At 38.8% G+C, this 13958-nt stretch overlaps 1 protein-coding gene across 1 annotated transcript in view; it reads left to right on the top strand.

The window, feature by feature from the left end:
• Window positions 1-13958, top strand: part of LOC127957904 (astrotactin-2-like) — a 489389-nt gene that overhangs the window by 455176 nt on the left and 20255 nt on the right. Inside the window, exon 20 of the mRNA XM_052556604.1 lies at window positions 4764-4905. Within this exon, the coding sequence (XP_052412564.1) occupies window positions 4764-4905 (142 nt within the window). The remainder of the gene's footprint in view (window positions 1-4763; window positions 4906-13958) is intronic.

A 13958-nucleotide genomic window follows, 5' to 3' on the forward strand; every position in this document is an offset into this window, starting at 1 on the left:
ATTTAAATAAATAATTTAACCCTTACAATTTAAATCAATTCTTATCAGCTAAGATGCACTCATGAAGAGAGTGCCATTATTTTGTACATAATAATACATGTGTTAATGTGTCTCCAAAGACATTCTGATCAGCACTTACCATATTTGGATTTTGTTTAGACAAATTATAACGTTGGCATGTTGATAATTGCCGTTTCTTGTTCATTGGATAACAGTCATTTTCAACAGTCAAACAAACTTTTTGTTTTTATATACATAGGTTTTTGTCAAAATGGTGTATGCTTATTTGATTGATATATATATATATATATATATATATTAGGGCTGTCAAAAAAAGCGCGTTAACGACGATAATTAGTTGTTTGTTGTTAATTACGTCAAATTTTTTGACGCATTTCACGCATGCGCAGTGTGACAAATTATTCAAGTCAGTAAAGTCTCGTCGATCTCTGAATTCTCAAGAATTCTTTCGCCGCGACGAAAACACCGAAGAAGCTTAATGTTTTACCCCATTTACTCTCAAATACATTCATGGCAAGCTCGATAAACAGAGACGACTTTGGTAGTTGATACGCTGGAGCTTCTTCCTGTTATAGCGTCCTGTGTTTCACACTGCCCATGCGCTGAACGCCTACATGCAATGCAGCGAAAATTACAGCTGTTTGGGAACGCATATGCATTTTTACTTTGTTTTACTGGCACTTGAAGCCTTCAGAACGTGAACATATCGATCCTAAAGTATTGTGGCAGAGCAAATGAACACCTCCCAAAAACAAGAGTACCCAGAGTGCTGCTTATGTGATGGTGGCGCATGTTTGTGTTTCTGAGTTAATTCTTTCGAGTTTCTCTATGCATAATCTCTATGCAAGATATGTGGCTATATTTAACCACTGGTTCAGAAATTCAGAAAAAAAGAACCACATATTGATGAATCAATACATCAAAATTATGTATCTGTGTCCTGTTATTTATCTTTTGGTATGCATTTCAGAAAAAAAAAAAAAAAAAAATGTTTAGGATTCAGGTGTAATTGCAAATAGTGATTAATTATGATTAATCCACTGAAAATTCTGATTAATTTGATTAAAAATTTTAATCATTTGACAGCCCTAATATATATATATATATATATATATATATATATATATATATATAAACCTTCATTAATCACTGCAGACATGGAAGCTTATTGTTTTACTCACCTTCCTCAAACCCATTCAAGAACTGCATAATAAGGCCATTTACATCCAATTATTTGGATGTGGACAAGTGAGTAGCACTTCAAGAGCAGGAAATTGCCATGTATGAACTCAGGAAAATGTCAAATAATGCAAATATTTTAAAATGATATTTTCAAATGTTGTCGAATGGTATTAACTGGACACCTTTGTGACTTCTTTACCCCTAAAGGCTGCACATTAGCTTAGAGTAGCAGTATTAACCAGTACAGTAATAATATGTACTCCTATGGTATTATTATAAACCCTTTGGGGTAAAGATGTACAAAGGTGTCTTTTTGAGGGTAGTGCCCCAGTATCAAGCAGTCATAGGCCAAAAGGTACACTTTTTGCACAGATTGTTCTTAGAGTACATGGAGGAAGGTTTGTGTCAACCCCCCTGATACCAACCCACCTTAAAGTACCCACACTGCTCCGTATGGACATACAAACATTCAGAAACATGCAACTCATGCAACTTTGATGTCCACACACACAAGCCCAAGGGATCTGTTGCACTGTGTGCAGTGAACGGAAGAGCGGCAGCAAAGAGGTTTATATGCCGAACACGTGTGCCGAAGACCTGGGCTTTACATTGAGATTCCGACACTGTCAAACCCAATGTCAGATCTCCAAACACAGACTGCAGTTTCTCAGTCTGGACGGAAGTCACTCCACTGTGAAAATGTAAGTCGTGTAAGATATAGCACGCATGTCTCAGCCTTAATTCGTCCAGGTCCTAAGCAGCAAAGCAGATGTGAGTGATCATTTTGGACGTGCACAAAGATTTCCTTTCTGGGGCTTGTTGACTTCTTTCTACCATTTTTTTTTTTCTTTAGGATTGTTGGAGTATGTGATAATTACTAACAACCCCCCGAAACAGCCCCACGGGTGGCCGCTTTCCTTTTTCCCAGTCACGGACGGACTATTGATTTATTCTGATTATCAAAACATACAAAGATAGCATTTCGTGCCAAACCTCATGCAGAAACATCAAACATCAAACAGACTTTTCTTCCCCCTGCCTTCTGCCGTACCTATCAAAGCCTCTTATTTCCCTTCACTTTTGCACATTCTCTCGGCTTAAAGCTGTCAGGGGGCCCGCCAAATCTGGCTCCGCTCGTGCATTCCACTCATTTTTGTCTCAATGTGAGGGAAATGGACCGAGAGCCAGGCGGCGTAATATAGATAGTCAATCTTAAGCAATTTTTGACCTCTTGTCACTGCTAATAGTGCGAGGAAACAAACTGAACAAGACTCACACAGTTCCCGGACGATGCAAGAAAACCGGGCTTCCTTTTTCTCTGGCAGTTGTATTTCTTTTAGAGCAAAACTGCTTTAAAAGTTTCACTTAGCTTATCGAGGCCCATGCTGCAGGGGAGATGCTTCTGTGTGCGCATGGCATAGCTATACAGCACTTTCAATTCAATTAACATTTAACGCAAAACAGGTGGCCTCTGCTGGGTGCAGGAGTTCAAGCAAACGGAACAACTGCAGATATGTTCCATAAATTCTTCCCATATAATTCAGGCCAGGGCCACACATACGGTAAAATCATAACAGCTCGTGTTTACATAATTCAAGAGCCTGAAGACAGAGCTGGCTGCTCTTGAAAAAAGGCCATACTTTCATGCTGTTGTTTTTTTTTTTTTCTCTAACCAAATATGTGTCCATGTTGAGTGTGGTTCTGCAGGATTTATAGATTTGTAAAATAATCCCAGCTGTAAGGTTGCAGCTGTAATTGAATGTAGTAGGTACTGCATGATTCTGTATATGACTCTGTATTTGTTTTGTTTTTGTTTGTTTTGCTTTTTTTTTAAAAAAAAAAAAAAGGATTTAGTACATACCAGTGCTGTTTTACTTTCATTGATACACTATATATATATATATATATATATATATATATATAATTTTATTATTTATTTATTTATTTATTTATTTATTTATTTATTTATTTTACCACTTTAACTTAAATTAAATGAAATAAGAAATGTTGCCTTGATAGTTAGCTGAAATAAAATGTTTTCTTTCTTTTTTTTCATTTAATCTTTATTTAGTTTCAAGTAATGATTTTTCTAAATGCAACATTACCAGTTAACATTTATTTTATGATTTCATTTTCTTGATGATTTTTTATTTTTTATTTAATAATTTTAATTTATGATAAACTCTGAAAATGTACCTGCACTTTTAATTCAATGCAACTTTTATTCCATTTCACAGAACATTATAATTAAGGGGCAAATAATCGATTAAGACTTATTTTCAAGCAACCTTTTTAGCATATGGCACACTGGAATATTTACTATCCATTGTTTTGACAGTCAACTTCAAGGGAGGCATTGGAGAAACACTGTACCATAAGCAACATGGGTCTCTTGGATGAGAAGAAAATATGTATGCATTTAAGGGCATTCCATCATTGGGATTATTCAACACAGACCTTTTGCTGTTATAAGTGGAGTTACCGTTCCGTTGTTTTCCATTTCATGAATGTCAAGTTTCAGAATATACAGAACTTCTTGAGATGTGGGGGCCACAAAGTGAAAGCAAAGGGTTTTGAGATCTTATAAAAAGACATCTTGGCTTGGGCACTCTTGAGGTGTGGAATGTGAGCGGGAAGCTTCCCTTATATACAATGTGCTTTCTGGGAAAGTGGCTAAATCATTCGTTCGTTCAGTCCCCCCTTTCTAGACCTCCCCTCCGTTGCCCATTTTTTACTGTTCCCTTGGGATGCACAACCCAGACACGTTCTGCCATTTTGATATGTATTTTGGAACGTGTTAAAAACTGATGGGAGCCTACGACGCATGTTCGTCTAGCTCCAGAGTTGCTAAAATTGGAGGTGTCAAATGTTGTTTTTGCTGCTTGCTTTTTTCGTGTCCGCTTTGCCTCATAGGTCGTGCTGGGAACTGGTTTTAGCAAATGCCTATGTATCATTTTTTTTTAATTCACTGGAAAAACACTTGAAAGTGTTTTGCTCTAGGACTATTTTTATTTTTTTATTTTTTTATCGTAATAGGGTTGTGCAAAATTGTAATTGCTGTTTAATGATGTATGCACTCAAATTATAGGCTATATATAGGCCTACCAAAAAAATAGATAAGTAAATAATAATAATAATAATAATAATAATAATAATAATAATAATAATCATAAATAAATAAAAACAACGCCTTGAAATTGCTCACTTTCACAGTTTTTTTTTTTTTTTTTTTTTTTTTTTTTTTTAAGTTTCAGGAGTCAGCTTTAGTTTTATTATCCTTAACTAAAACTAAAGTTAAATGAAATAAAAATAAATAAAAATAAAATAAAAATCTTACTTAAAATAAATGTTAACTGAAAAAAAAAAATAGCATAATGTAAACTTATTTTATTTTGGGTATTTGCCAAGGCATAATTAATCTTTTTTTTTTTTTTTTTAAAGCTTTAGTACTGAAGTACTAAAATAATTAAAACTGAAATTAAAATGTATTTAGTTGGTTGTGTTTAGTTAATTGTTGGCTTATCATACTGATCTCTTTTCTTCATTTCTGTGTTTCTCAGGAGAGGTTGTGAGCCTCATGGATGATCTTTTATCAGGTCTGGGCTCCTCATGTGTAGTAGCGGGACGCAGAAGTGGAGAACATCCTCACAGTTTGATCTACTCTCTCATTTTCAAGTGCCTGGAGCCCGACAGCCTTTATAAGTAAGAGCCACAGTAAACATGAATGTTGATTAAAAAAAAAAAAAAAAGATTTAAAAAGTCCTACATAATCAGCTCTTCATTTCAGTGAGAGCTTCAACAACCTTGTAATATTGTTAATATAATCTTATCTAAAAGGGATTTATAAGAACAATATGCAGCAAAGTAACATCCCTGATAATATGCAGTCATTAATATTTTGTCATTACATGAAATAAAGTTATTTGCATATTTTTTAATGTAAAAATGTTTAAAGAAAATAAAGAAAGAAATAGTTCACACTTAAAGAAATAGTTCACAAAAAAAAAAAAAAAAAGTGCTGAGAATTTATTCTTAGCCATTAGGCCATTCAAGATGTAGATTATTATTATTATTATTATTATTATTATTATTATTATTCATTTTTTTAGTAGTTTTTTATTTGGAGAAATGTAGCATTCTGTCACTTGCTCACCAATGGATCCTTTTGAAATGTTTTGGACTGTTTTCTCTTGTAAACAGTGCTTGAGCTGTGCATACACTCACTGGCCACTTTATCAGGTACACCTTGCTAGTACTGGGTTGGACAGATTGTGGCATAGATTCAACAAGGTGTTGGAAACATTTCTCAGAGATATTGGTCCATACTGATATGATTTGTCGGCTGCACATCCATGATGCAAATCTCCTGTTCTACCACATCCCAAAGCTGCTCTATTGGATTGAGATCTGGTGTCTGTGGAGGCCATTTGAGTAAATTGAACTCATTGGCATGTTCAAGAAACCCGTCTGAGATGATTTGAGCTGTGTGACATGGTGCATTATTCTGCTGGAAGTAGCCATCAGAAGATAAATACACTGTATTGATAAATGGATGGACGTGGTCAGTAACAGTACTGAGGTAGGCTGTGGAGTTTAAACAATGCTCAGTTGGTACTAAGTGGCCCAAAGTGTGCCAAGAAAATATCCACCACACCATTACACCACCAGCAGCAGCCTGAACCGTTGAGACAAGGCAGGATGGATCCATGCTTTCAGGTTCTTTATGCCAAATTCTGACCCTACCATCTGAATGTTGCAGCAGAAATCAAGATTCACCAGACCAGGCAACGTTTTTCCAATCTTCAATTGTCAATTTTGGTGAGCCTGTGTGAACTGTAGTCTCTGTTTCCTGTTCTTAGCTGACAGGACCGGCACCCGGTCTGCTTCAGGGTTCGATGTGTTGTGCATTCAGAGATAGTATTCTGCATATCTTGGTAGAAACGAGTGGTTACTTGAGATACTGTTGCCTTTCTATTATTTTTAACCAGTCTACCCATTCTCCATCAACAAGGCATTTTCGTCCAACTGCTGCTCACTGGATATTTTCTCTTTTTCGGACCATTCTCTGTAAACCCCTATAGAAGGTTGTGCATGAAAATTCCAGTAGATCAGCAGTTTTTGAAATACTCAGACCAGCCCATCTGGCACCAATAACCATTCCACTTTCAAAGTCACTTAAATCCTCTTTCTTCCCCATTCTGATGCTAGGTTGGAATTATAGAAAGTCGTCCTCATCATATTTAGATGCCTAAATGCATTGAGATGCTGCCATGTGATTGTCTGATTAGCAATTTGTGTTACCAAGCAAGTGAACAGGTGTACCTAATAAAGTGGCCGGTGAGTGTATTTCTCTCCTCATTCCAACTTTTTCACTGGATATATAAATATAATGGATAGAGGACTCTATCTATTTAGCCAGAAGCAACAGTTTGAAGTTAAAAACATCATAATGGTGGGTTTGTTTCTTACAATAATGCAGCTTTTGGCTTCATAAGATGTCAATTGATGGAGTAGAGTTGTATGGATTACTTGTGGAGGTAACACTTTATTTTAATGAACCAGTTCTCACTATGAACTAGTTGCTTATTAGTGTGCATATTAGAAGCATATTGGCTGTTTATCAGTACTTATAAAGCACATATTATTGCCTTATTCTGCATGACCATATTTTAGATCTCTTAATCCTACCCCATACCTAAATTTAACAACTACCTTACTAACTACAGTATTAATAAGCAGCGAATTGGGAGTTTATTGAGGGAAAACACTTTAGATTAGGTAGTTTTATTGTGATGTTTTTTATCAGATGTTTGGACTGGACTGTCATTCCAATGTCGCCCATTGACTGCAGAGGAACCATTGGTGAGCAAGTGATGAAATGCTACATTTCTTCAAATCTTGTCAGATGAAGAAACAAACTCATCTACATGTCTGCATATGAAAATGCTAATTAGCTGAAGATGTAAACACCTTCAGGCCATCAAAGATGAATATGTACACACACCAGAAGAATGTGAGAATACATTTTATAATATATAATATTTATTGCTGCACACCATGCTATTTCCTGTTCTTGGGTGTGTTTAATGTTTTTCATGCATTTCTGAGGGCATGGCTCAATTTGAGGCTTGTTGTAAAATCCTTTTTTAATTACGGTTATTTTAATACTCCCGATCATGTCAGAGCCTGCACAGTCCCAAATCGTGAATATGAAATGTTTGATATGTATGACTCTTGATCAGGCTGCCTCTTATGTGATACCCACTATAGCCAATGAGAGTGAACAAGCTACACCAATCAAATGTTGCATGTTTCTATAGCAGAAACTTGGCAGCCACAAACATACCACAAATTTGGAGAATTTAATCTTGTTTTGTTCTCCGTTATTTTTCTTTCAGTAAAGCAAAACTCACATTAGGATAACTAGCTGATGATGTTGAGTCCCTTTGAGATTTTTTCTCACTGTGAAAATTATACTACAATAATCCGGCACTTCATAGGATTATACTGTTAAATGACGGTTGAAACTGACGGTTCGAATATGTGCACCTGAGTGGGTTATAAATAGATGTGAAATGGACACACATTCAGGTTAAACCTTTGTGTGAAAGGATGTCCAGGCACACCTACACCTACACCTGAGGTGCAGAATCTTGTTCCTGCTTTCTTACAGTCATGCAAAGCAAAAGCTTTCCCTATCAAAAGCTACTCTTGATGCTGCATTTCAATGCTTATGAGAGTGAGAATACCAGCACTGCTGCACTGGAAGCAGGATGGTGATACTGGCAGAGCCTGCAAATCCCCAATTCTCTTCAGAGAAACAATAGCCATTACAAAACCCATCTTTAGAGTCAGAAACCTGAAAGGCGTTGACTCTAGTGGTTTGAAAGGGGTCCCAGCCAGACCCTCAAGCACTATGGCCAAGTCCCATGAAGGGACTGTCTCTCTGGTGGGCGGCCTCAACTTCTTAGGTCCACGAATGAAGCTGGTGACAAGAGGGTGCTTTCCCACAGGAACCCTGTCAATCAGAGTATGGCAAGCCAAAATGGGGACCACATAGACTCTGAGAGTACAAGCACATATGCCTGTGGACAGTTTATCTTGCAGGAACTCCAGCACTGAAACAATTGGGCAGTGAACTGGGTCTACATCGACTGGTAACACAGCATATCTCTTAGTTGGTCACTCTCAGGGGCCAGACATTAAGGTTCTAGAGCTCAGGCAGTTGTTGAAATACTGTCCCCTGAGCTGGAGAAGTCAGAGAGAATTAGAGGGGAAAATGGTTTTGTTTCCTGTGAAGCAAAGTGGTCCACCTCTGTTTTGTAAAATCTTTCCCAAATTTTTTGACTACTTCGAGCTGGAATTACCACTCCCGGGGTGTCATAGCTTGTCTGGACAGCAAGTCTGCTCCCACATTCATATGCTCTGGAATGTAAATTGCCCTAAGGGACAGGAAGTTGTCCTGTACCTGACGTTGAACCTGTTGCTCTAGCCTGTTGAGGCTGCATGACCACAGGCTGCCATGGTGATTTTTGTAAGAGACAACCGCAGTGTTGTTCACCCACACTAGGACATGGTAGCCTCTTAAATGCTGTAGGAAGTATTTCAGGGCCGAAATACAGCCATCATTTCAAGGCAATTGATGTGCTAGTCAAGAAGATGACCTCTCCAGATCCCTTGGGATGGATGGCCATCTAAGACCACATCCTAGTCCATGAAGGAAGTGTGTGTTGTTAGCATCTTGGGACAACAACCCATGCATAGAGTGGTACCCGAAGTCAGACACCTGGGTCTGAACCACATAGAAAGGGTACAAAGTCAGTCATGTATGTAATTTAAAATACGGACGCTCTGGAGTCACTGAGGAGCCTTTGCAACATAATTTTGTGTATGTGCAGTGTGTCAAGGCTAGGCCGAATGGAAGATACAGCTATTATCAAGCTTTGCCCCTGATATAGCAAACCTCAGGATCATCCTGTGTTATGGTGTCCTGTGAACGTCTATAACATACTTTGGTTAAAATTTCTCACTGGTAGTGTAAAATAACACCATTTTTACCTTGTCAAAAACAGTTATTTTGTATTGTTGCATGTCTCTTTAGATGCTCTGCTCTCCTTGCCCCTCTCTTCCTCGGGGTGATGAGCCATGCTGTTTACTTTAGCCGCAAAACTTGCTAACTAGCACATTATTAGGCATGGCGATTTGCAACTGATTCATAAAAAAACCTTATACTCTATTCTTCTGTAGGTGAGGCTAAAACATGAATGATAAGCGCAAGCATAGACACATTTTTCAATATTAATATATCATTCAGGTCTCAACCTCATGGCCCTAATTGAGACTTGGCTCAAACCTGAAGATACTGCAACTCCCACAGCCCTCTCCACTAATTTCACTTGTTCCCACACCCCTTGCACAACCGGTAGGCGTGGAGGTACGGGTCTCCTTATCTCAAAAGAATGGACATTTGAGCTTCAACCAACTCTTACAGGTAACAGTTCATTTGAAAAACATGCAATTACTATAACCCACCCTGTTAAAATCCACTTTGTAGTCGTTTATCATCCCCCAGGTCAACTGGGAAACTTCTTGGAGGAGTTGGATGTGTTACTATCAAACTTTCCTGAGGATGGTACTCCCCTGGTACTGCTCGGTGACTTCAACATACACCTAGAAAAACCCCAGGCTACTGACTTCAATTCTCTGCTCGACTCATTTGATCTCAAGCGAGCGTCTACTTCAGCGACTCACAAATCAGGCAACAAATTGGACCTTATCTACACACGCTGTTGCTCCATGGACAACACATTAGTTGCTCCACTGAACACCTCAGACCACTTCCTCATAACTTCTAACCTCACACTTACTCTTGAAACAGCACACACTCCACTGCAGGTCACCTTTTGATGGAACCTGCGCTCACTCTCTCCCTCTCGCCTATCCTCTATGGTTTCATTCTCACTTCCTTCACTCTCTCAGTTTTCAGCACTACACACAAACAGTGCAACTGACAGTCTAACCTCTTGCTTGGACAACTTTTGTCCACTGTCATCCAGACCAGCATGCACCACCCCATCTGCCCCTGGCTGTCCGATGTTCTCCGTGAACATTGCTCTAAACTCAGGGCTGCAGAGATGAAATGGCATAAATCAAGAAACTCTACTGACCTCAGTGTGTATCAGTCTTTCCTCTCTTCCTTCTGATGTCTTCCCTCTTCAAATGTCTTCCCTGCTAAAACATCATACTACCACAACAAAATTAAAAACTGTTCTGACTCTAGCACACTTTTCAAAACTTGCTCTTCTCTTCTTTATCCGCCTCCCCTTCTTCCTTCATTGACTCTTACAGCTGATGACTTTGCAGTCCAGACAAGAATCACCAGTGATCAATTCCCCACAATGCAGACTGATGATAACTTCATAACAACTAATACACACTCTTTATCCTCCTTTTCTCCACTCTCAGAGATGGATATTTCCAAACTTATCATTTCCAATCATCATACTACTTGTCCACTTGATCCTATCCCCTCTCACCTCCTTCAAGCCATTTCTTCTTCTGTCATACCGTCACTTCCTCACATTACAACAGCTCTCTTCACTCTGGTTCATTTCCCTCAGCATTTAAGCAGGCTCAGGGTAAGCGCACTGCTTAAGAAACCATCTCTAAGTCCAGCATTTATAGAAAACTACAGACCGGTATCCCTTCATCCGTACAATTCAAAGACACTTGAACGAGCTGAGTTGTGTTTAACCAACTCTCTATGTTTCTTGTACATAACAACCTCCTATATAGCAACCAATCTGGCTTCAAAAGTGGCCACTCAACTGAGACTGCCCTGCTCTCAGTTACTGAAGCCCTGTGACTGGCAAGAGCAGCTTCCAAATCCTCAGTACTCATCTTTCTGGATCTATCTGCTGCTTATGACACAGTTAATCAACATATGTGACCAATCACGGAAAGTAGGGACACAAGTCGGTTCTGGGGATTTTTGAGTTATTCACTGATTCTGAGAGTGTAGTCTCCAAGCTTTCCAACGATGTGTAACACATGGAAATCTGATAATATTTGGAGAAGTTGTGGCCATTTGAAGGTAGGCACTCAAAAAAGCTCAAAAAGCAGAACATGGCCTTTAAAGATTGTGCAGTTCTCACTGCTGCTAGTGACAATGGGGCTCATTTACATCTCATTTAGATAAGACATACCCCCTGCATAGCAACGATAGACACAACGGGAAAAATCGGACTGCATACTATTAATAATAAAGGACAATGTGCATTGTAAATGTCAGTAATTTATCTTTTTTTACTTTTATAAAAATGATTTAGAGGCTGAAATATGTGAGTTTTATCTTTGTATTAAAAAATCTTTAATCTTTAAAATGTGGCCATCATTTTAATGTTATTATTTTAATGTTTATGTAAACAAAAAGTACATATTGATGCTTTTTTATAAGAAACAAAAGTACTCTCGTAGATCTCGATGCCTCCAATGAAATAAGTCGTTCGGGCACACTTTCTCTTTGTCGGGGACTTCTTTGTGGATGTAACCATCTCCGAAGTTTGCACTGTGCGTCTGTTTGCCTCTAAATGTTACGGATTTTCCCCATTTCTCTGTCTTTATCCCCATCAAATGTTACTATCGATATAGCCTCTGATATCTTACGGTCCAACTCGTCTGACGCCAGTCCAATACATTCTCCTCGTCATCATCTTCGCTCAGTTGTAGATTAGGGATATTACAGTCTTATTATGCCGCTTTCATCGTCGCTCAGATCGTCTTCAGAATCAGTGAGCGCTTGTTTATAAGCATCCGGCTTGTCTTCAAGTACTTCAAAAAATTTTCGATGTAACAGCCACGGTTCAGCTCGTCTGCATTCATCTTTGCGGCGTACGTCTTCACCGAATTTTTATATCAGCTACAGCCGGCCAGAGCGCTGCATACTAAGTAGCCACGCTTCCCTCGTAGGGCGGGGGCAATAACAAAAGGAACAAAAGCCGACATATCCAGTATGGAAATACAGACAGACAATGAAATGCCCCTACTGCGTGCTAGCATCTCTGACAAACAAGCTGATTTCAACCTCAAAATGTACGCTTTTAAATATACCAATACTGCTATCTCAAACACGGAGAAAAACGATTCTTTCTCATTTTGCTCGAAAGTTGTGCTGCTGACTTGTGTCACTGGTTTCCGTGACGGGTCACATATTCTCCTGTCCACCCTCAGAAAGATGGGAATCTCTGGAATCGCACTCTTGTGGTTTAAGACCTACCTCTCAGATAGATCCTTCAGGGTGTCTTGGAGGGGGATGTTTCATAGTCACAGCTTCTTTCTATTGGGGTTCCTCAAGGCTTAGTACTTGGACCAATTCTCTTCTCAATCTACATTACGTCATTAGGATCTGTAATTCAAAAGCATGGCTTTTCATATCACTACTACACTGATGACACTCAAATCTACTTCTCATTCCAACCAGATGATCAGACGGTAGCTGCTCGCATTGCAGCCTGTCTGAGTGACATTTCTAGCTGGATTTATGACCATAACCTTCAGCTCAACCTTACTAAGACAGAACTGCTTGTGGTTCCAGCTAACCCATTGTTTCATCACAACTACTCTAAACAGGTTGGTTCATCAAGCATAACTCCTTCCAGGACAGACAGAAACCTAGAACTTGTGATTTGATTATCAGTTAAGCTTCACAGACCATATTCCTACAATGACTCGATCCTGCAGATTTGCCTTAAACAACATTAGAAAGATTAGACCCTTTCTGTCAGAGCAAGCCACACAACTTCTTGTCCAAGCTCTTGTTCTCTCCAGACTGGACTATTGTAATCCTCTCCTGGTAGGCATTCATGCATGTACTATTAAGCCTCTGTAACTGATCCAGAATGCAGCAGCAAGGGTTGTCTTCAATGAGTCAAAAAAAGCTCATGTTACAAATTCAAGGTACTGATGCTTGCCTACAAGACGACCACTGGCACGGCACCAATATACCTAAACTCATTAGTTCAAACCAATGCACGCTCCAGAAGCTTGCATTCTGCAAGTGAACGACGCCAGTCTTTACTAATTTTCAAAAAACATCTTTTTTTTCGCCAACACTTGACCAAATAATACTAGCACTTACCTTTTCTTGTCTATTCTATATTCTTGAAAAATAATAACAATAAATAACACATAGCTATGTGTTCTGTGCTAGACTATCTGAGACCTGTCATGGCATTTGTATACTATTGTTGTTCTCTCGTTGCTCTGATTGCTTCTGTTTTTCTCATTTGTAAGTCGCTTTGGATAAAAGCGTCTGTTACTGTCAGTGATGGGAATAACGGCGTTATAAATAACGGCGTTACTAACGGCATTACTTTTTCCAGTAACAAGTAATCTAATTGATTACTCTTCTCATCTTAATAACGCCGTTACCGTTACTGCCAAAAAATGCGGCGCGTTACTATAACTGATGATGAAGCTGTTTTTTTTTTTTCATCAGACCAACTAGATCTCTGAGCGAGAGGCAAATACTTTTTTTTACTGTTCTTCCTTGGTTAGTGGGCAGAGCACGAGACAAGCGCATAAATGCTGACGATTGGCTGAGGTAGAGTAAAATTTCATTGTAAGCCAATCAGAGGTAGAGTTGGGCGGGTTTTCGAAAGCACGCATAGTAGTGATGGGAATTCGGCTCTTTTGACTCAGCTCACTGAAAAGAGCCGGCTCTTTGGCTCACAAACGGCTCTTTAAATGACTTTGAC

This window comes from Carassius gibelio, chromosome B5, assembly GCF_023724105.1.
Source record: "Carassius gibelio isolate Cgi1373 ecotype wild population from Czech Republic chromosome B5, carGib1.2-hapl.c, whole genome shotgun sequence".
Classification (NCBI taxonomy): Eukaryota; Metazoa; Chordata; class Actinopteri; order Cypriniformes; family Cyprinidae; genus Carassius; species Carassius gibelio.